Source organism: Mirounga angustirostris, unplaced genomic scaffold (genome assembly GCF_029215605.1).
Source record: "Mirounga angustirostris isolate CCGP_5_RB_7025 unplaced genomic scaffold, mMirAng1.0.hap1 SCAF_4, whole genome shotgun sequence".
Lineage (NCBI taxonomy): Eukaryota > Metazoa > Chordata > Mammalia > Carnivora > Phocidae > Mirounga > Mirounga angustirostris.
Genome location: NW_026991712.1, coordinates 119,099,342 through 119,121,206, shown reverse-complemented (window position 1 = coordinate 119,121,206; position 21,865 = coordinate 119,099,342). Strand labels below are relative to the sequence as shown.

The window sequence follows — 21,865 nt, the reverse complement described above, 5'->3', positions numbered from 1 at the left end:
ATTCCATATATATGGAATATTACTCAGCCATCAAGAAGAATGAAATCTTGCCATTTGCAATGACATGGATGGAGCTAGAGAGTATTATGCTAAGTGAAGAAATCAGTCAGAGAAAGACAAATAGCATATGATTTCAGTCATATGTGGAATATAAGAAACAAAACAAACAAGCAAAGGGAAAAAAAAAAGAGAGAGAGGCAAACCAAGAAACAGACTCTTAACTATAGAGAACAAATTGATGGTTACCAAAAGGGAGTGGAGGGGTATGGGTTAAATAGGTGATGGGGATTAAGGAGTGCATTTGTGATGGGCACCTGGTAATGTATGGAAGTGCTGAATCACTAAATTGTGCACCTGAAACTATTATTCTATATGTTAATTAATTGGAATTTAAATAAAAACTTAAAAAAACTTTCTTCAGTTTTAAAGTTCAGTAATATTCCATTTTATGTATATACTATATTTTGTATATCTATTCATCCATCAATGGACACTTGGGTTTTCTACCTTATGGCCACTGTGAATACTGTGCCTATAAACACTATAGAAGGTTTAGTTTCTAAGTCTTTGCTTTCAATTCTTTGGGGGTATAAATCTAAAGTGGAATTGATGAATTACATAGTAATACTATGTTGAACTGCTTGAGGAGCCACCAAACTGTTTTCCATAAGCAACCTCACCGTTTTATATTCCCACTAGCAATGTACAAGGGCTCCAATTTTTCTACGTCTTTGCCAACACTAGTTACTTTCTGTATGTATGTATGTATGTTTTGTTTTGTTTTTCTTTAATAATAGCTGTTCTAATGGGTAAGAAGTGGTATCTCATTGTGGTTTTGATTCACATTTCTCTACTGTCCAGTGATATTGAACATCTTTTCATGTGCTTATTGGCCATTTGTATATTTTCTTTGGAGAAATATCTATTCAAGTCCTTTGCTCATTTTTTCATCCAGTTGTCTTTTGCTGTTGTTGTTGAGTTGTAGGAGTTCTTACATCTATCTGTATTCCCATACTTAATCCCCACTCATATACAGAGACAATTATCCAGAATTATTTTAAATTTAGATTTTTTATATTTTTAATATCTATATAAAAATGGTTTCTTTCTCCAAAAATAATAACCTTGTGATGTGTCAGTAAGTATAACTTATGTCCTTAAAACCTGGTAAGGCACAGGAGTCTCAGAACTTAGTTGACCAGAAATGACTAAACTGACCTCTCTAACATCCTTTATTTTCCCCTATTTTTACACCATGCCATCTATGGTACCATTAAATTGAGTCTTAGGAGTGGGGGTATATTCTAAAATGGAATATAAATCAAATTTTAGGTCCTCTTTGGTTCTCCCATTTAAAGATTTACTGAGTATGTACCATGTGCCAGACACTGATGACTATTAAAGATATAGAAAACACTGCCCTTCTCTATTTGCAATTCACCTGTTCTACATTACTGACCCTGAGAAGGCTGGCAAATATTCAGTGGATAACAATCACCATTTTATATTAAAACTAAAAGCTAAGAAAAATATGAGATTAAATTGGAAGTAAAGATATTCAAAACTCCTAGCAACATAAAACTTTCTAAGTTATAGCCATTAATTCTCTATTTAGTTGTGTATAGTTATCTGGTTAAGGAAAGGAAAATATGTAAAATCACAGACACATCTGACTAAGGCCTTGTTTCAATCATGAAAATTATATGCCATCCATTCAGTCCAGGCTCCAATATTAAGAGACAGGATCAATATAAGGATCTGATATACCAACTGAAACATACAGCAAAAGTTCAAAACCTTGATAATGTCTGCCCAATTTGCTTTGTAAAGTGGGCTTGTACACAATGTCAAGCTTGATATATACTTTTAATGATGTTAATGGTGCATAAAGGCTGTTTGGCAAAGTTATGAAATGATCTAAATGGATTTACTGATTTCTATTAGAGACAAAGAAGTAAAGCACAAGCTGCTACAAAATAAAAATCCCCTTTAAGCCTTTTCAGATAGTACTGAAAATATTCTTTTAGTAGAATTTCTTGCTCCATGACTTCAACCCAGCAATTATGATAATGATGACTGGGAAAATAATGATTATTGTGGTTACTATGTATTGAGAGCCTATGCCAAGCACATAATGAACATCATTTGATATAACTATAAAAGGTATCTCATTTTATTTTATTTTAATTTTTTTAAAGATTTATTTGAGAGAGAGTGTGTGTGTGCGTGGGGTGGGGGTGGGGGGCAAAGGGGGAGGGAGAGAGAACTCCAAGCAGACTCTGTGATGAGCATGGAGCCCAACACAGGGCTTGATCTCATGACCCTGAGATCAAACCTGAGCCGAAACCAAGAGTCAGAAGGTTAACCAACTGCACCACCATGCTCCCCAAAAGGTATTTCATTTTAAAGATAGGAAAATTGAGGCCCAGAGAGATTAAATAATTTGTATAAAGTCAAAACAGCTAGTAAGTGGCAGAACCAGTATTTGACTTCCAATGTCTGATTCCAATGTCATGCTCATCCACTATACTGTACTGCATTCTACTGATTTCAACAAGAAATCAAACATTCAATGCCTCTTCCATTTACAGTAAATATATGGATAATCTTTAAAGACTTTTTATGGGAATAAGGAAGGGAGCAAGTAAATGTTTTTTCATTGTAGGATTATGAAAACTGTATGCCTCATTATCTGAAAAGGGAGAAAGCATAGAGTTAATACCATATACTTTTTATATTGTAGAGATTATGAAATAAATGTTTCTTAAGTATTCTGAGCTACTCCAGAGAAAACTATTTAAAGAAGAACTGTTAAGAATTTCCACTTCCAATATTGGCCAAGTAGTTCCTATCTAAACCACCTATATAGGGATAACTGTAAACCCAGGACAAAATATTTTTTAAAAATCTGAAGAAAAACCAAAAATAGGTAAAAAGTAGAGTGGAGAGGTCTACATGTATAAGAGAGGAATGGCACTAAGTGAGTGTCTGATTTTTTATTTTAAATGTGGCTTTTAGCCAGAAGGTAAGCTATGTAGGATGATTAAGAAAAAAGGAGGATAGAAATCTGCAGTCTTACTGGCATGGAGAACCAGAGGGTAGAATGTGGAGTGACCACAGCTGCTGGGAAGTGATGGAAGAGAAAGCAAGAGAGGAGGAACCTCAAATTCTGAGGTAAACTCTGCTTAAATCTCTTGTTGACATTTGAAGTATATATCCATATGGTAGACACCAAGCATCCTAGCAAGGCCTAAAAGAACTGGACAGAAATTTCAGGAGCCATCTACTGCAGAGGAGAGAGAATCTGGAGTTTGAAAGCAGCCAAGTTAATGATTTACCAAATCAAAAAACAAAATGAAACAAAAAATACTCTTCAAAGAAATGTAACAGAATTTGGAGTATCCACGATGAATCATTTAAAATGTTCAGGATATAGGGGTGCCTGGGTGGCTCAGTCAGTTAAGCATCTGACTCTTGATCTCAGTTTAGGTCTTGATCTCAGGGTCATGATTTCAAGCCCCTTGTTGGGCTCCTTGCTGGGTGTAGAGCCTCCTTAAGAAAAAAAAAGTCACGGGGCACCTGGGTGGCTCAGTCGGTTAAGCGGCTGCCTTCGGCTCAGGTCATGATCCCAGGGTCCTGTGATCGAGCCCCACTTCGGGCTCCCTGCTCAGTGGAGAGCCTGCTTCTCCCTTTCCCTCTGCCTGCCACTCTGCCTACTTGTGCTATCTCTCTGCCAAATAAATAAAAAAAGAAAAAGAAAAAGAAAAAAAACTCACTACATCAAAAACTAATAATGTACTATATGTTGGCTAATTGAACAGAATAAAAAAATGTCCAAGATATAATTCAAAATTACTGGACAGGAAAATTTTCCCATATTTACAAGAAAAGGCAATTAAAGGAGACCAAACTCAAGATTACCCAGATGTTAGAATTATCCCATAAGGATTTTAAAGTGACTATTATAAATACGTTCAGTAATGTAAATAAAAATACACTTATGATGAATAGACAAATAGGAAATCTCAGAAGAACATCATCTATAAAAATGGAAATTATAGAACTGAAAATTAAATATCTGAAATAAAACTTAAAAATTCCATATCATAAATAAAATTTCAGTGAATGGGTTTAAAAAGTGAGTGAAGATAGAGTTAGGTTATCCAATTAAAAAAGAAAACAGGAAAAAGAAAGATTAAATTAGGAATGAATAAAGCCTCAGGGACCTGAGGGATGATATCAAAATGTTTAATGTATATTTAATTGGAATCCAAGAAGGAAAGGAGAGAGAAGACAGAATAGGGAAAAAATTGAAATAAAGTTGAAAAATTTCCAAATTTAGTGAAAACAGAAACTTACACACAAAAGAAGCTCAGTAAATCTCAAGCTGAATAAATGCAAAGAAAATCCATCTAGGCACATCATAGTCAAACTACTAAAAGCCAAAAGTAAAGAGAGAATCTTGAAAGCAGCCAGAGAAAAATGATACATTACATGCAGGGGGAATAACGATACCGATAAATGTGGACCTCTCATCATGTCATCGTTATAGTGCTGAATGCAAACAAATAAAAGAAAACCCTGTCAGCCCAGAATTCTATATCCAGTGGAAAAATATGATTTTGCTCATATGTGGAATTTAAGAAACAAAACAAACAAGAAAAGGGGGTGGGGAGAGAAAGAGAGAAGCAAAGCAAGAAACAGACTCTTAACTACAGAGAACAAACTGATGTTTACCAGAAGGGAGGTGGATGGGGGGATGCGTTAAACAGGTGATGGTTATTAAGGAGTGCGCTTGTTGTGATGAGCACAGAGTGATGTATGGAAGTGTTAAATTACTATACTGTATACCTGAAACTAACATAACATTGTATGTTAACTAATTGGAATTAAAAACCTAAAAAAAGAATTCATGTAAAAAAATGAAAGTGAAATAAAGACATTTTCACAAACAAATACAAAGAGAATTCATGACTGGCAAAGTTTGACTCTAAGGAATCTAAAGTAAGTTCTATAGGCTTCAAGGAAATGATACCATTTGGAAATGCAGATCTACAGAAAAGAATGGAGAATATCAGAAAAAGTAAAGGCATGGATAATAAAAAAAGCAAAGAAACAAACACTACTTCCCCCTAAATACCTTAAAAAGGTAGGTTTTTAAGGTATTTCACTTATATTTCATGAGTGAACATATTTCACTTATAATAAAACAAAAATACTTTATATTAAAGCAAAATTTTAACTTTGCAAAATGGGTTATAACACACATAGATGTAATACATAAAAACAATTATAGCATAAACAACAGGATGTTGGTGGTGAATGGGTCTATATGGTTGCACGTTTCTTGCAATTATGTTAAGTATTACTATATTAACTCTAAGTAGATTTTGGAAAGTTAGGATGTATACTGTAATCCGTAAACCAGCACCTGGCAAACTACAGCCTGGGGGTGCAATCTGGACCAGCACTTGTTTTTACAGAAAATGTTTACTGAGTCCTGACCTAGAATAATCACTTAAAAATAATAGTTCAAAGAAGTATAGCTAAAAAGCCATTATCTAAATTAAAATGGAGTGTTCAATGCCAAAAGAAGGCACTGAACAACAACAGCACCACCACAAGGGAAGAACAATCATAAAATGGTTGACCGAAGTACAACCAAATTGATAATTACATTAAATGGAAATGGACCAAACACTAATTAAAAGGCAGAGGTTTTTAGAATGAATAAATAAAAAAAAAAGACCCAATTATAAGACACTCACTTTAAATACCAAAACACAGATTGGTTGAAAGTAAATGAATGGAAAAGATAGGCCATACAAACTGCGAGCATAAGTAGGCTGGAGAGACTTACTAATCAAATAAAGCCAGTTTCAAAAACAAACAATATTGGGGCGCCTGGGTGGCTCAGTCATTAAGCATCTGCCTTCGGCTCAGGTCATGATCCCAGGGTCCTGAGATCGAGCCCTACATCGGGCTCCCTGCTCAGCCAGGAGCCTGCTTCTCCTTCTCCCACTCCCTCTGCTTGTGTTCCTGCTCTCACTATCTCTCTGTGTCAAATAAATAAAGAAAAAAAAATTTTAAAAACCAAAAAACCAAAAAACAAACAAACAGTATTATCAGGAATAAAAAGTATTACCGGAGATATAAAGGAATATTTTGTAAAAATAAAAGGGGGTCAGTTCATCAGGAAGACATAATAATCATAAATGTGAATACTCTAAAAATAGCGTTTCAAAATATATAAAGCAAAATTTGACAAATTTAAAGAAACAGAGAAAAACAAAATCATAGTTGGAGATTTAACACCCCTGATTCATCAACTGAAAGAATATCTAGATTAAAAAAAATCAATAATAGTTATAGTTTTTGTAAGATTTAGAAATCTAAAAACAGTTACCTAGTTTTTATCACCTTAATAACACCATGGATCATGACCTTTCCTCTTAAGTCAGATCTACATGTAGATGGAAGGCAAGTATAGGAAACAGAGTTGGCCCATAGACAAATGTATTTTCCTGGTTATCTCGGCAACCAATGTGTTACTGTTTTTCATTTAATACCTGGCTTTAGAATTATGACAATTTAGAGATGTCTCTTTATTTTACACACAGAGAAAATATCATCCAGACAGCTAACTAATTTAATCAAACTATACAGCTATTAGGAGCATGTACTGGAGCAAATGTCAATTTGACCTTCAATATATCTTTCTATTATACAGCACTGCCTGCTTGTCGACAGTTGCATAAATGACTACAGACGCTGTGGAGGATCAAACAAATCTTCAGGGCCATCTGGATTTCTTGGATTGATTGATCCTAGCTTCCTTAAGATCTCAAAATCTATTCCAGTTCAATCAAGAAGGGGACGACGTAGGTATCATAGAGCTATGTAAACCTCAAAAACTACTATAAACTCATGATTTAATGTCCAACCCATGTCATCCACTAAAGTAAATTTACTCGATTTCTTGCCTTAAGCCATGGTTACAAAATGGTTCTAACGTCTTTTATTTGATTGAGGAAGTCAAACACCACATTTCACATTTATCTAGGCATATCTGATAGGCTGCAAATGAAAGTAAAATTCTAAGGAATGTCAACAATATATAAAATGAGTAATTTTATTTCTCTAGGCCTCCCTTCTCTACTATAAAAAGAATGAACATAATGAGTTTTAAATTTCTCTACCATTGCCACATATTTTAAGCTTTGTATACAGTGTAGCAAAGTGGAAAGAATCTACAGAAACACCATTTGCACTGATATAACAGAAACCCAGAAAGAATGTTCTTTGGGGATGACTTTAATGGATAACACTGTCGCAGACAAATTCTTTCCCTGGATATAGTCATTTTTCTCCTTTAGGTTTCTGATATAGATTTGACCACTGACAAATATAATGAATGCCATTATGGGAAACAACAGGCAGGGGGCAGCAGATTTCAAAGAGGAACAAGTAAATGCAGGGACACTAGTGACAACTACTATAGCAGAAAAAAACATTTTTCTCTTATCCTTTTCTGACTCTTCAGTTGCCGTCCATTTAAATTATTATCTAATTTTATAACTTTAAATTGTGTATAGATATGTATATGACAAAGCAAGATGTTATTACAAATTATAATTATCATAAAAATTATGATTCTAAATAAAAACAGCAATATATGAAGTGTATGAAAGTTCATACAATTAAGCTTATGTACTCAAAAATTTATATATAGGTACTAGCATATATGTGTGTGTGTACATATGCATATGTGTATCTTTTTGTTTTTGTTTTTACTATTTCTCCCATTTATTAGTGAACAAAGACACTGTGATCTTTTTTAGTTGCCAAACTTCTGCTTATTTCTGTTCTATGAACATAAAAAAGAACTTGTAGCTACTCAGGGAGAAAACTGTATACTTCTGAAAAGATGTTTTGATGGTAGAAAAATAGCTAGTATTATATAATCTTAAAAACTCTTAGAGCAGTGGCATGGCAAAGCATGGTGACACACATACATAGCTCCACGCTCCAAGGGTTCAAAGAACACTCAAATGGAATTAAAATGGAAGTAGGCAAGAAATTTCTTGATATATTAGCTTTATTCATATTCCATTATATTTATATAGTATCACACCATTTTATTTTGAAATGGATTTTATAGAAAAGTAATCATACCTAGGGTGGAGTGTAACAGTTATCACCACCAGTTTATAAACAGATAGCACTAAGGCGTAGAATGAGTAATCAACTTGCACAAGTAACACATCTACCTAATGACTGAAAGAAGAAAAGAACTGGTATTCTCTTAGTCTAACGTACTGATAATAATAGTTGTGCCAGAGAATAAAATGAATAAAATTTATTCATAGCTTAATTATTCCTAATTACTTACTGGTTTCCCTTGAACTCCTCTCTCTCCGGGGTTTCCAGTCTTACCCTACATAAGGAAGAAAATGTTTAGGTCACGTAGCTCCCTCACCAAATATTAATCATATACCAAGAAAAACAGGGAAGATTTTATCTATTTATCTTTAATGTGAAATGTTTTACTACTTACAATAAGACCATAAGGCCCTCTTTTTCCTTGATCTCCTTTTTCACCCTAACAAAGTATCAATACCACAGGAGTTAATATGAATGTGAATTATGGTCTTACATGTGCTAGCATATACTCACATACAAGAAAACAGGACATCAAGTATATAATTCAATATTTTAAAAAAATTTCTCTGTGTGTAGTAAAAACTTTCTATATGTTTCATACTTTTACGAAGAGAAAATTTAGAACCATACTTTTGTAAGGAAATATAACAGTTTTAAGTCAGGTAGAACACATATGGGCTCAAAAATCTTAACTGCATATGAAGTGAAAAAATCAGTATTTACCTTGGCACCTTGTATACCTTGTTCCCCTAAGAGACCATCTGGTCCTCTTGGTCCCTAGGGATGGAAAAAAGTCCTATTGTTAATTTGAAATGTTATTTTTTTATTGTTATGCATCCTTACAAATGAACACCTTGTGTTCTTCTTGACAAATTCCTTCTGCTTGTTTTTATACCATGACCACAGAAAAGAATACAGCTAGATACAGTTCATATGGATGAACCTATTTGTATGGGATAATCAAGCCTGTGTTTTCAAGATCTATTGCCAAATAATTAATCAGGTGACCTCAAAAACAGCTCATTCAGTCGTTGAGGTGGTTATAATATAGGTTTGTTATTTGAATATTCTGTTCACCTTATTTACTCAGGAGCCATCCACGATCTATTCTAGGAACAACTCTACATTAACTTAAAAGTGGCTAGCTTGTTTGTCCAACAGTCTTCTTAAGTTTTATATTTTTGGAATGGCACTCAGAATGAGTGCTGACTGCATTGTACTCACTACGCACCTGCTTGACAACACTTACTGGAAGGTGGCCAGGGCACAGAAAAGGGACAGAAAATACTGCTGGGAATCTTCATGAAAATGTAAAACTTCTCAGCTAAGTTGTTATCAATATTTAGTCATCAGTTGTGAAGAACTGCTAGTTGCAGAAGTCACTCTCTAATAAAATGATGGTATGTGTCTCCATGCCTAAATAATAACTATCCTTGGAAGATCTTAAAGTCCCTTTCAAAGGAATTAACTCAATTCTACAACACTGACAACACTACAATGTCTACTGTGGAAAAGGTACTGCATTAGTGTTACGGGGATACATAATTGTAAGAACATTACTCCTTCGTGAAGCTTAAAGAATGGTTAGGTAAATTACACAAATGATGATAATATAGGTTGAGGTAAGGCAGTTTAAAGGCTAAAAGGATTCAAAGGAGGGAGAGAATTTTCACATGTTTGTATAATGAATAAAGATATCATTTTGACAGTTGGAGATCATGCTCTAAAAGGAACTCTGGACAGAGGGATAGGATGAGAAAAGGGTACAGAGGCAGGAAAGAAGATACCCAAGAATGAAAAAAGTAGTTTGTTTAGCTGGTCTATTGACTACAAGTAGTATTTCTTAGTATTTCTATACTAAGTATTTTCTATGGTAAGAAATAATTACTAAGAAATAATTGTGGAAAGACTGGGACATAAAAGGTGAAAGACTGGAGTTTATATTTAAATCAATAGGTAATGAGAAGGCACTGAAGACTTCTTTTTTTTTTAAGATTTTATTTATTTATTTGAGAGAGAGAGAGAGAGCAAGCAGGGGGGAGGGGCAGACAGAAAGGGAGAAGCAGACTCCCGCTGAGCAGGGAGCCAGACTCAGGGCTCGATCCCAGGACTCTGAGATCATGACCTGAGCCAAAGACAGATGCTTAACCAACTGAGCCATCCAGTTGCCCCAAGAAGGCCCTAAAGATTTCTATACAGAATGGTAATACAAATTTCCCAATACAACATGCTGATTTGAAGGAATCCCCTAGGCTCCTTCTCTTTTATCCCATCTGAGGTCAGGTTGGTTTAGTTTTACGTTCTTAAAAAACTGCTTGCTGTAATAGGACTCTCTTCCTGGGTACTCTTAGGGTACTGCATTCCCTGATCCTCTTAGGCACATTCAGGGGATTAGAGAGAAGGCTCACACTCCATGAGATCTATAGCTCCACTGGTTATACTGAAGTTAAGGCCATAGCTCTAGCCCTTCAATCTCAGTCTGTATTGAAGGTACTCCATGATCTGGCCCTAACTTCTTTTTCTGCCCTATTTTCCCACAAAAGACTGTATAACTGAGTTTCAGTCTTATTATGTAGAACCTTGAATATCAAGTTGAGGAATATGGATTTAATTTAAAGAGACTTTTAAAGTGTGTTACTCATTTAACAAACATTTGCTGAGTACCTATTATAAGCCAGTCATTGCTTCAGGCACAGAAGATAGGTAGGGAGAAGAGGACTCATCCCTGAATTCATAAGCAATCAAATAAGTATATAAACTTAATGACAGTGAGTAGTCAAATGTAATGAAGTATAATAAAGGACCTTATGGGACTAGAGAGAATTCAAGATGGGGAGCCCTATTTTAGACAGGGTAGTGTGAGAAGCCTCTCTAAAATGGCATATGGGCAAGATCATTCTGGCAGAAGAAATAGAAACTACAAAGGTCCTGAGGTGGGCACATGCTTGGAATGATGAACAGTTAAGTAACTGAAGACGAAAACAGGAACAATTATTAAAGGATGACTTTGAAGTTTTAAGTGCAAAGATCCTTCAGGACCTTGTTCTAAACATCACCTTCACCTTAAAAATTCAGCAGCCTATAATGATTCTCTTTCTCTGTCACCTTCTAAACACATTCTCCTCTTTCTGCCCTGTAAGAAAACACTTCACAAAATTTTGGGGGGTTATAACAGAAGGTGGCTGAAGGAGTATGAAAAGGAACGAGTGTCGTCCAGTGACAGCAGCCATACTTGTGATGACAGAGCATAACCCACAAAGCTGGTAAACCACTATGTAATCCACCTGAAACTAATGTAACATTGTGTGTCAACTATACTTCAATTAAAAAAAAAAAAAGAATACATGGTCAACATTCTTAAACACTGCAGAAAACAAGTGAAATCTAGACTGAAAATGTGTCCATTGGGAATTAGGCACTTAACCCTTTTGCAACCTCAAATCTCTATCTTTCTTGGATATTTTGTTATAATAACTAGTAGAGTAATGACAGCATTAGTAGCAAACAAACTGGAAGTGTAGGTTTGCTTGGGTGGAGAGGGAGAGGGAGAATGAGGCAAATACAATGAATGGGATTCTAGACAAATCAACCACAATGAGACAGATATCTCCAAGGCGAGCGCTAGAGAGTGCGAAGTCATTCTGTATAGGTTTATTTATTTTATTTTTTAATTTCTTTTAGATTTTATTTATTTATTCGACAGAGAGAGAGAGAGAGAGAGAGAGAGCACAAACAGGGGAAGCTGTAGGCAGAGGGAGAGGGAGAAGCAGGCTCCCCACTGAACACGGAGCTGGATGCAGGGCTTAATCCCAGGACCCTGGGATCATGACCTGAGCTGAAGGCAGATGCTTAACCAACTGAGCTACCAAGGTGCCCCCATTTTGTCTAGGTTTAAATGGTAGCATCGATATGGATAAATCTTCAAAAGTCTTCCCAGACACAGAGATGTAAATTTAGAATTAAAAAAAAAAAATTGTTTGGTCTAAAGATGGCAAGTCTCTTTCCTTACATAAAATCAGATTAAGTGGCTGCCTGGATATATACATAGAAAAGACTGCATCTAGGTCAGGAGGAAGATCTCATACTCAACGGCCAGTTTCTGCTTCTGAACATAAATCACCTAATGTCAAGACTGAACTAGTGCAAACTCCGCTTTTATAATATGAAGAAATGGAAGCCTGCAGATATGAGTTGCCTGATTCATATGATGTCTAAATGTATAAAGATATCAAATAGTTGTGCTTTATTAAGTTTATAATATTTTTTCAAATGTTAAAAAGAAGCAAAGGTTAATCTTGTTAACAAGTGAATTTAGATTGAAATACAGGACCTGAAGTTTAGAGGAGGTTTATAAAATGAATATGAAACATTTACAAGTGCTGATTGGCATTATAATTGAAAGATGCTCCCTCCAAAACTAAGGAATACACATAGTAATGATAATCACTCATTTTATAATGCTTTTGTCAAAATACTTTCACTCTAAATATACTTTCAGATTATTATTTCATTTACTAAACCAGGGAACAAAGAAAGAAATTTCTGCTCTTAAGTTGATGACAAAGATAACCACATTTAGTTTTTGGTTTGTTTTTTTTTTTTAAAAAAGGTCTAAGTATAGTAATTGTATTAATTAAAGGCTATAAAGCCTAAGGTTGCTGGTTAAGAGGTTAAGGCTGAAAGAACTCTAGGAAAGCTTAATACTCTCTATGTTTCAGTTAAGGATAAATTAATTAATTAAAAGCTTAGCTTTCTCAGCATCCATAAGTTTCACTCTGATATTGGTTATAAAAGTTACCCCTGGGTTAGTTTATATGCCTTCTTTGACTCCTGAGACAAAATAAGCTTTAGGACAAGCTCTAAGAGAGACCCAACAGCATTATAATAGGCATCTAATTGGGCATAAAGTTATTTTTTTTTTAAAGATTTTATTTATTTATTTATTTGACAGAGAGATAGACAGAAGAGCACAAGCAGAGGGAGTGGCAGAGGGAGAGGGAGAAGCAGGCTCTGCACCGAGCAGGGAACCCGATGCGGGACTCGATCCCAGGACCTTGAGATCATGACCTGAGCCGAAGGCAGACGCTTAACCATCTGAGCCACCCAGGCGCCCATAAAGTTATTTTTTTAATACCTGCTTTAAAATATCTGATTATCAGAGTACCTGGGTGGCTCAGTTGGTTTAAGTGTCCGATTCTTGATTTCAGCTCAGGTCATGATCTCAGGTTTGTGAGATGGAGTCCTGCATTGGTCTCCATTCTGGGCATAGAGCCTGCTTACGATTCTCTCTTTCCCTCTCCTTCTGCCCCTTCCCCCCAACTCATGCACATGCAAGCTCAATAAAATAAAATAAAATAAAATAATAAAATAAAATATCCATTATCTGTAAAGCTCTTGGAGAATGTATGTGAGCTAAATAAAAAGTCTGATCTTTTCCTCATCATCTGTAAGAAAAGTTAAAGTTGGCTACAATAAGTGGCTATAAGTAGGTTCTAAAAACTGGAATAAAGTCTGATAGCTCAGCTATATAAATTAAGCATGTTTCATAAAATAACAAGTACTTGAATTGTAGGCAATAATATTAAAGAGTTAACAAAAGTCCTGAATAATCAATAATCCTAGAAGTATTAGATGATAAGAGACAAAACCACTACTTCATATAAATGCTACAATTTAAAAAAAATTATCATTAACTACCACACTAATATAAACTGCACACTAGTTTATGTAGGAAGCTTTTATGAGAATTACAAGGCCATCTCTATAATGCTTGTCATCAATTTTAAAGAGCTAAAGTATCTATGAATGAAAGAAACAACCCTTATTCACAGAACAAATGTCCTTCTAACTTGGATTCAGTATATTTATATTTTCTTTTAACCACATCCATCTGTCTTTGCTTGACCCCTCTATTAATTTTAAATTACTCAGATGCCTAACTAATTATGCCTAGCAGTCTGTTCTGGCTCTTGATTGATGTAGCTGGGACAAAATGTTCCCTTAAACAAAAACTAATATTATCTGTGATTTTGTGGGAAAAATCATTTCATTCTATTCTTATTTTTTTAAAGATTTTGTTTATTTGACAGAGAGAGAGCACAAGTAGGCAGAGAGGCAGGCAGAGGAAGAGGGAAAAGCAGGATCCCCATTGGGCAAAGAGCCCGATGTGGAACTTGATCTCAGGACCCCGGGATCACAACCTGAGCCGAAGGCAGACACCTAACCGACTGAGCCACCCAGGCACCCCCATTCTATTCTTTTATAAATTTTTTCAGGAGAAGAAACCACACAAAAAGCTCTTCTTTAATATTTGGCGTGACCCAGGTAGTACCCGCATTGAATCTAAATGCAAATGTTGATGGCTGGTTTCCCAATATGATATGCGGTTCCTCAAAGAAGCCGCAATTCAGAATATTTATGGTCATATCCATTCTGCATCTTGCATAGAAAATCTTAAAACATTACATATTTCTAATACAGTTAATTCAATCTTTTTCCTCATGTAAATATTAAGTAGCATAGAATAAAAAATTACTCAGTTGTACGCCTCTATACCCTCCTTCCCGAGAAAGGGTACAAAATCTAAAGTTGCCTAATTATCAAAGGCCCAATCCATGGGCAAGAAAAGAGAGGCTAACTCTGCTCAGTGTGTCATCTCTCCTGTCAGGGCAGCTGGAGACAGGACACAGAAGTACACACTGGAGAGACACCAAAGGATCAGTTACCTAGCCCCAGTGAGTTAAATGTGCACATGAGGGACAGCAACTAAAGTTGTGCTGGTTCCTAGTGACCCAGAAAGGCTAAGCCACCATCTTACTGGTACTGCAGTAGAGAATCTGGTAGCCTAAATTGTCTATATAATGGATATGATTGTATGTATTATATTAATTAGCTTTGGCGTATTAAATTATTTCACTACAGGGCGCCTGGGTGGCTCAGTTGGTTAAGCGACTGCCTTTGGCTCAGGTCATGATCCTGGAGTCCCTGGATCGAGTCCCGCATCGGGCTCCCTGCTCGGCAGGGAGTCTGCTTCTCCCTCTGACCCTCCCCCCTCTCATGTGCTCTCTCTCATTCTCTCTCTCTCAAATAAATAAATAAAATCTTTAAAAAACAAAAATAAAAAAAATAAATTATTTCACTACACTTAAATGACTATTCTTCAGCCAAACTTGGCAGATGAAAAAAAAAAGCTTAGAGTATGTAGGAGAAATAATAATACTTTAAATTTATGCCAAATCTCCCACCTAAGACTCTCAAACCATAAGAATGATACTTTCAACCAATCCTACACTTTTTCAGCTATATAAGAAGCAGGATTATACAACCTTCACAAAGCAGGTTAGACAGATTTTCATTATATTACTTTATTTAAGTTGTTTTCTGAAATGGCAGACATTGTTGCTTGCCTGAGCTTTTCTTATCCTCTGGATAAGTACCAATATTGTATGATACTTCAAAAGCCACTGGGCTGTAACTAATTAAATAGTAAAACCCATGGGGTCCAGATCTAAAAGATAGTTACCATTGAATCCTCCATGGTATGAGGAGAATGCTTGACAAATTACAAGAAACCAGTAAATGTTAGATAGTTGAATGACAGATGGATGGGCAGGCAGACCCCTAAGAGCATGTCCTATTATTGATGATGTTCACATGGCCATGTGATAACAGTGTAAGTCACAGGCAAAACAGTAATAAGTACTGGTTCCATAATAATTATTCTCTGCGTGATCTCAGGGTTAGTGTGCATAGGGCACAGCTTCCTCTCCAGTGTACTCTGACACAGTAGTGTGCCATGAAGGGGTTATAGGAATGCTGGGAAGATCAACCCCCTCAGCCTTTGGAGTGGTGGGGAAAAGCTGGAGCACAGGAACCTCCAGCCAGATACATTTTCATTTATCTCAGTGGGGAGATACATGTTCTTTTGTGTGTGTGTGTGTGTGTGTGTGATTGAAAAACAGCGGGAAAGATGGACCTAGCATATTGAGATCACATCCATAGTGGACAACAGATTGATAAGAAGACAGTAGAAATAGGAAGATATTACATGACATCTGGAATGGAACTTTCTAATAACATATTCTTAAATATTCTGGTCTTCAGTTCTTTTTTGTATTCTCAATGTTCAGGAATTGCCTGAAACATTCTCCTGCAAAGGAAGTGTTTTTGTACTAAACAAAGCCTTTATTTCTAAATAAGATTTCCTTGTTTAGAAAGTACTGAATGAATTTTAAGTAATTGTGAGAAGCCATTTTGGGAGAGAATCAGTAAAATGTATTTGGAGGATAAGAGGAAAATAGACTACTGAAGAGGTAAAAGTTGAGGACAAAGTCAGAAAAGGATAACAATCTATTGACTGATGAATGGATAAAGAAGAGGTGGTATATTTATACAATGGAATATTACTCAGCCATAAAAAGGAATGAAATCTTGCCATTTGCAACAATGTGGATGGAACTAGAGTATATTACACTAACTGAAATTAATCAGGGAAAGACAAATACCATATGATTTCACTTATATGTAGAATTTAAGAAACAAAACAGATGAACAAATGGGAAGAGAAGGAAAAACAAGATAAAAACAGAGAGGGAGGCAAACCATAAGAGACCCTTAACTATAGAGAACAGACAGGGTTGCTGGAGGGGAGGTTGGTGGAGAGATGGATTAAATGAGTGATGGGCATTAAGAAGGGCACTTGATGGAATGAACACTGATGTTATACATAACTGATGAATCACTAAATTCTACTCCTGAATCTAATACCACACTATGTTAGTTAGTGTTATGTTAACTAACTTGAATTTAAAGAACATCTTGGAAGAAAAAAAAAGGGAAAACAAAAGGGCAACAATTACCCAGGGTTCATGGTGAAGTTAGAAAATCACGGAGCAAATGAACTTTCCATATGACTCAGGAGAAAACACAAGTGGTTCAGGAGGAGTTCTTGCTTAGGTACATGGCTTCTATAAGCCTTCAATTACTTAATTAACAAAATGTAAAACATAGCAAAAAGTATTTCTGCTTTCTTGCAACTGTCATAAAACTGGTTGAACTTTCTCACTTTGACTAATACAAAGTTGAATAAACACATTGGACCTGACCAAGTACTAAATGCTGGCAGGGTATAGACCACTAAATGACAGTTTGGGTACAGATCATCTACTGTCTTTTTATTTTATTATTTTAAATCTCATTTGGGCTAAAATATAAGTGGCCATCAGGATTATTTATAAATTGTAAATCTTTAACCCAGTAAAGAAAATAGTTTTTCAGAAATGAAATAATAATAAAGACAAATTTACTCTCTTTCATCAAATTTCACTTAAAACACAGGACATGAAACTAAAGTTATTATTTCAAACGGCATTCTTAACACTTTTTTTCCATTTGCCAACTGGAAAATGAAGTTTTTGTTTTGTTTTTAACTTTTGTTAGTTGGACACCATGTTTTAAAATATTTTCTTCACTAATTCTAAAAATCAAAGTAAAGCCAAGGGAGAAAGGAGAATTCTTACAGCCCACATATTCAGATTTTTCAAGGAAAAAAAAAAAAACCTCCTTAGTATTCTGTGTGGTATCAAATAAGCATAGGCTTGGGAGATAGACACACTAAGATTTGAATCCTTGTTTTGTCATTTCTCTCTGTGTGCCTATAGGCCATATACTTAAACTCTCTGAGCTCTGTTTTCCTCGGCTATAATATCTGCGACAATACATCTTCTTTGGGTAGTTCTAAGTATTAAGTAAAATAATAGATGTAAAGGTGCCTGGCATGTGATGCAATAAATTGTGGTTCTTATTTCTTCAAAGAAAAAAAAAGATTTAATGTTTAAAAAACTCAGAGATTGAAAGATTTCTTTTTTTTTTTTTAAAGATTTTATTTATTTATTTGACAGAGAGATAGAAGAGCGCAAGCAGAGGAAATGGCAGAGGGAGAAGGAGAAGCAGGCTCTGCACTGAGCAGGGAGCCCGATGCGGGACTCGATCCCAGGACCCCGGGATCATGACCTGAGCCGAAGGCAGACGCTTAACCATCTGAGCCACCCAGGCGCCCGAGATTGAAAGATTTCTAATTTAATTCTTATACATAATCACCAAATGATGATGATTATATCACTTCTGATTTATAATTAATAAACAGGCATCCTGTGTTTGTCTTCATTCCACTTCCTATTGCTCTTACTCTGTCATGATGTTACTATTCCTTGCTATGTAAGTCTCTTGTGAGTAGAAAAATGCTTAATTTAAACATCTTCACCTTTACAATTCTCCCAAAGAATGGAACTGGAAGTTGAAAATGTGAAAGAAGAATTCTATATGAATTAGTAAAATTTGTAAAACATAAAATGGAAAAGTATGGTTTTATGAGTACAAATGATAATGAGTCACACTTCAATTAATGTAGGTAGGTAGTTCATCTAATATAATGAAAACAAGGAAAAAAACCAACAATATCCAAGCACAATCTAGAAGACATAGAACTATTTTTGCTGAACACATCACTATTTATAAAGTCATTTTTTTTTTGAGGTTAATGTAGTAGATTACTTCCATTAGATAACTTACTCTTTGTCCTTTAGGACCTTGACTCCCAGGTGGTCCTCTTGCCCCCACATGACCCTACACATTGAAAATTTAAAAATTAGTTATAGAATTCACAGGAACATTAGCAAAATAGGAATTATAACCTTTCTTATGACATGTAATTCTCTTTGGAAATTCTTAAAATAAAATTGATTAATCTCCTTTAAAATATGCTTTATTTATGAAATAAATGCCATAATTTCTTTCCCCATTATTCTGCTATTCTTCCCTCTCCCAGTATTCCAACTAGTTTTCAGGAGGAACACATGGACTCACAGTGGAAAGAGACACCTATTTAGCCAGTCTGAGTAGTCTAATCAGCTTGGTCCATCAAAAAAGTGATGGCTATTGCTGCAAGATTTCTTTCTCATTATTCTAGACATTTATGATAATCCCATCACATAAAAATAGATTTTTTTCCTGTATGATGAAAAATGTCACAAAATACCCCAAATATGCCACAAATAGATGTAATGAAGATTAAGTTGTTACTTATTACTAAGTCAGTTACAATGAATTTTTATACTTGATAGTCTTTAATAAAGAATTAGAAAACAAAATTTATTTATCTATATGACATTAGGTAGATAAAAACAGTGAACTTTCATAGGATCTTAGATTTATTTATTATCTTCTGTGAATAAAAAGACTGGCAACTGTACCAATCTACATCTGTCTTCCTAATTTTAGAAGTCAATAACATGCCTGTCTACGTAACATGCCTGGAAAGTCAGGCCTTTCCATGCCTGGAAAGTCAGGCCTATCTTCAAAACAGAAGCTTCCCAAAACAGTATAAACCATTTCTTTCTTTTTTTTTTAAAAACCATTTCTGATAATAGTTCTGTTTAGGGAATTATTAAGGCTTATCTTTTTCATATTTAAGTTGATAATAATGGCCAAATTTTGATAAGCAAGCTTTATTTCTTTAGAGGCAAGATTTTGTTATCTTTCTCTAATAAATGGAGTATTTTTAAAACTCAAGTTTTGGTCAATAAAGATACATTTTCTCTGACTTTTATCTGGTTGTTTGAGAATATTTGCAAATTTCTAAGAAAAATATGTTGTGACTTATTTGTGATTTGTTTACCCAAGCTCACATGTACGCTTGATTACTGACTCTGTTTTCTTATATGTGGTTATTCAAAAGAAAGTTTAAATTTCTTTTTGTTACAGGCTACAGAATTGTACTGATTATTAAAAGTAAATGATAAAGCAAGTAGAGGTGAGGAAGATTAAGATACCATGAAATATTCTAGAGTGTTTTACATTGAGGAAAGAAGTAGCCTTCATCAGTTTATACATTACTTATTTTGCATAAGAACAAAAAGTATAGTATAACCAAAATCACAGATTTAAATTTTAAATAGACATTCTAGAAGGGAATATAAAGTCTTTACTTACAGGTAATCCCAGTGGACCAATGGGTCCTGGATCCCCAGGAGGACCTGGATATCCCTATAATGAGTAAAAATATGAAAGACATGAAGTCTCTATCATACCTGATTATTTTCATTGAAGACAAACCAGTAAATTATAAATAGTAATAAAAGTGATAATGTAAATAAGATCTCTCTTTCCTATCCAAGTTATAAAAGGCCATGGGAAATGTACTACAGTTAGAAATAAGACATGATTACACAGAAGCTGTATATACTTTTATTAGTAACTCTGCCTAGAAAAGAAATTGGCTAAACAGAATCACATATTATGACCTATTGAGAAGAGAATATTCATCTTATCTTACTGTAGGTTTTGCTATGCTATGAATAGATATATGTTATATTATATAGATTATGAAGCCATTTCATTGTCAGAGACCAGAGAATTCTATAATTAAGGAATGTGAATGTGTAGAAATACTCTACAACCTGTTAAATTTTAGAAGGAACACACCCTTTGTGGCATTAATACTAATTTAGAGAATGTCTTAGTAGGTAGTAATTCCTGAAATTGATTAACCTAATGGGTATATTAAATTTCTTAGTCTACAGCAATTGGACATAGCTAAAAATGAAATCTTATAGTGCTTTGCTGATAATACAGAAGTTAAAACTAAAGAATAACTTAGGTAAAATAAACTTGTAGACAGTATTATATGCCACCAGATCTATTACGATATATTTTCTGAAAGCAAGATTCTTTTATTGATATTTTTTTGTTCTAGTTCCTATCATGTTTAGAAACTATTTAATAAACTAAAAAAATAAGATCTATATATAATATTTGTCATCTATTACTACCTTAAAGATGAAAGAGAATAAGATGAATTCTGGATTCTGATGTTTCACATATTATCAAAGAATTACATCAGGACCACAAACTCATGGAAGCATGGCAGTGATGGTATGTGCCATAGAAACTATAAGCTATATATATATTTTTTATTATTATGTTATGTTAATCACCATACAGTACATCATTAGTTTTTGATGTAGTGTTCCATGATTCATTGTTCGCGTATAACACCTAGTGCTCCATTCAATACATGCCCTCCTTAATCACCAGGCTAACCCATCCCCCCACCCCCCACCCCTCAGTTTGTGAAACTATAAGCTATAAAAGAAAAGTAGAATCCTAAGTGAATTTTCTTTTTCATCCATTTCAGTTAATTTATGGTGGGTTAATTCTTCTCTTAAAACTATTGACTTATTTGACCAAGTCATCTGATTTTCATGCTTTGCAGTGCCAATCAGCATGTGAAAGGTAAACTGTTTAAAGGAAAGGAAAATTCTAAAGGAAATACACTGTAAAATAGACATTTTCATTTACTTAAATTCCATTCAAGGCAATTTCACCTCTAGAATTATGATGTTTTTTGGAAACATATATTTCAAATCACTGACTCTTACCATAACACCCTTTTCCCCCTGGGGACCTAGTGGACCTGGACTTCCACGTTCTCCCTTTTAAAACAAAGAAAAAAGAAAAACATTAAGGCATGTTAATCAGTCATGACTGAGCTAAGCCTTGACAGGAAAATTGTGAGAATCATAACTTACATGCATATCTCATCCTAGCTGCCGACACTTTTTAATTTACAACTTTTGTATTTTTACCTTAAAGTTGTTAGACTTCTAATACAATAAAAATCCTCAAAATATATTTCAAGGGATAA

At 34.7% G+C, this 21,865-nt stretch overlaps 1 protein-coding gene across 1 annotated transcript in view; it reads right to left on the bottom strand.

Annotated features, from left to right (window-relative positions):
• The window catches only part of COL24A1 (collagen type XXIV alpha 1 chain), a 391,649-nt gene that overhangs the window by 144,940 nt on the left and 224,844 nt on the right, over positions 1-21,865 (bottom strand). Inside the window, exons 26-31 of the mRNA XM_064588890.1 lie at positions 21,600-21,653; positions 20,152-20,205; positions 18,733-18,786; positions 8,887-8,940; positions 8,558-8,602; positions 8,393-8,437 (exon numbers count right to left, since the gene is read on the bottom strand). Of these exons, the coding sequence (XP_064444960.1) occupies positions 8,393-8,437; positions 8,558-8,602; positions 8,887-8,940; positions 18,733-18,786; positions 20,152-20,205; positions 21,600-21,653 (306 nt within the window). The remainder of the gene's footprint in view (positions 1-8,392; positions 8,438-8,557; positions 8,603-8,886; positions 8,941-18,732; positions 18,787-20,151; positions 20,206-21,599; positions 21,654-21,865) is intronic.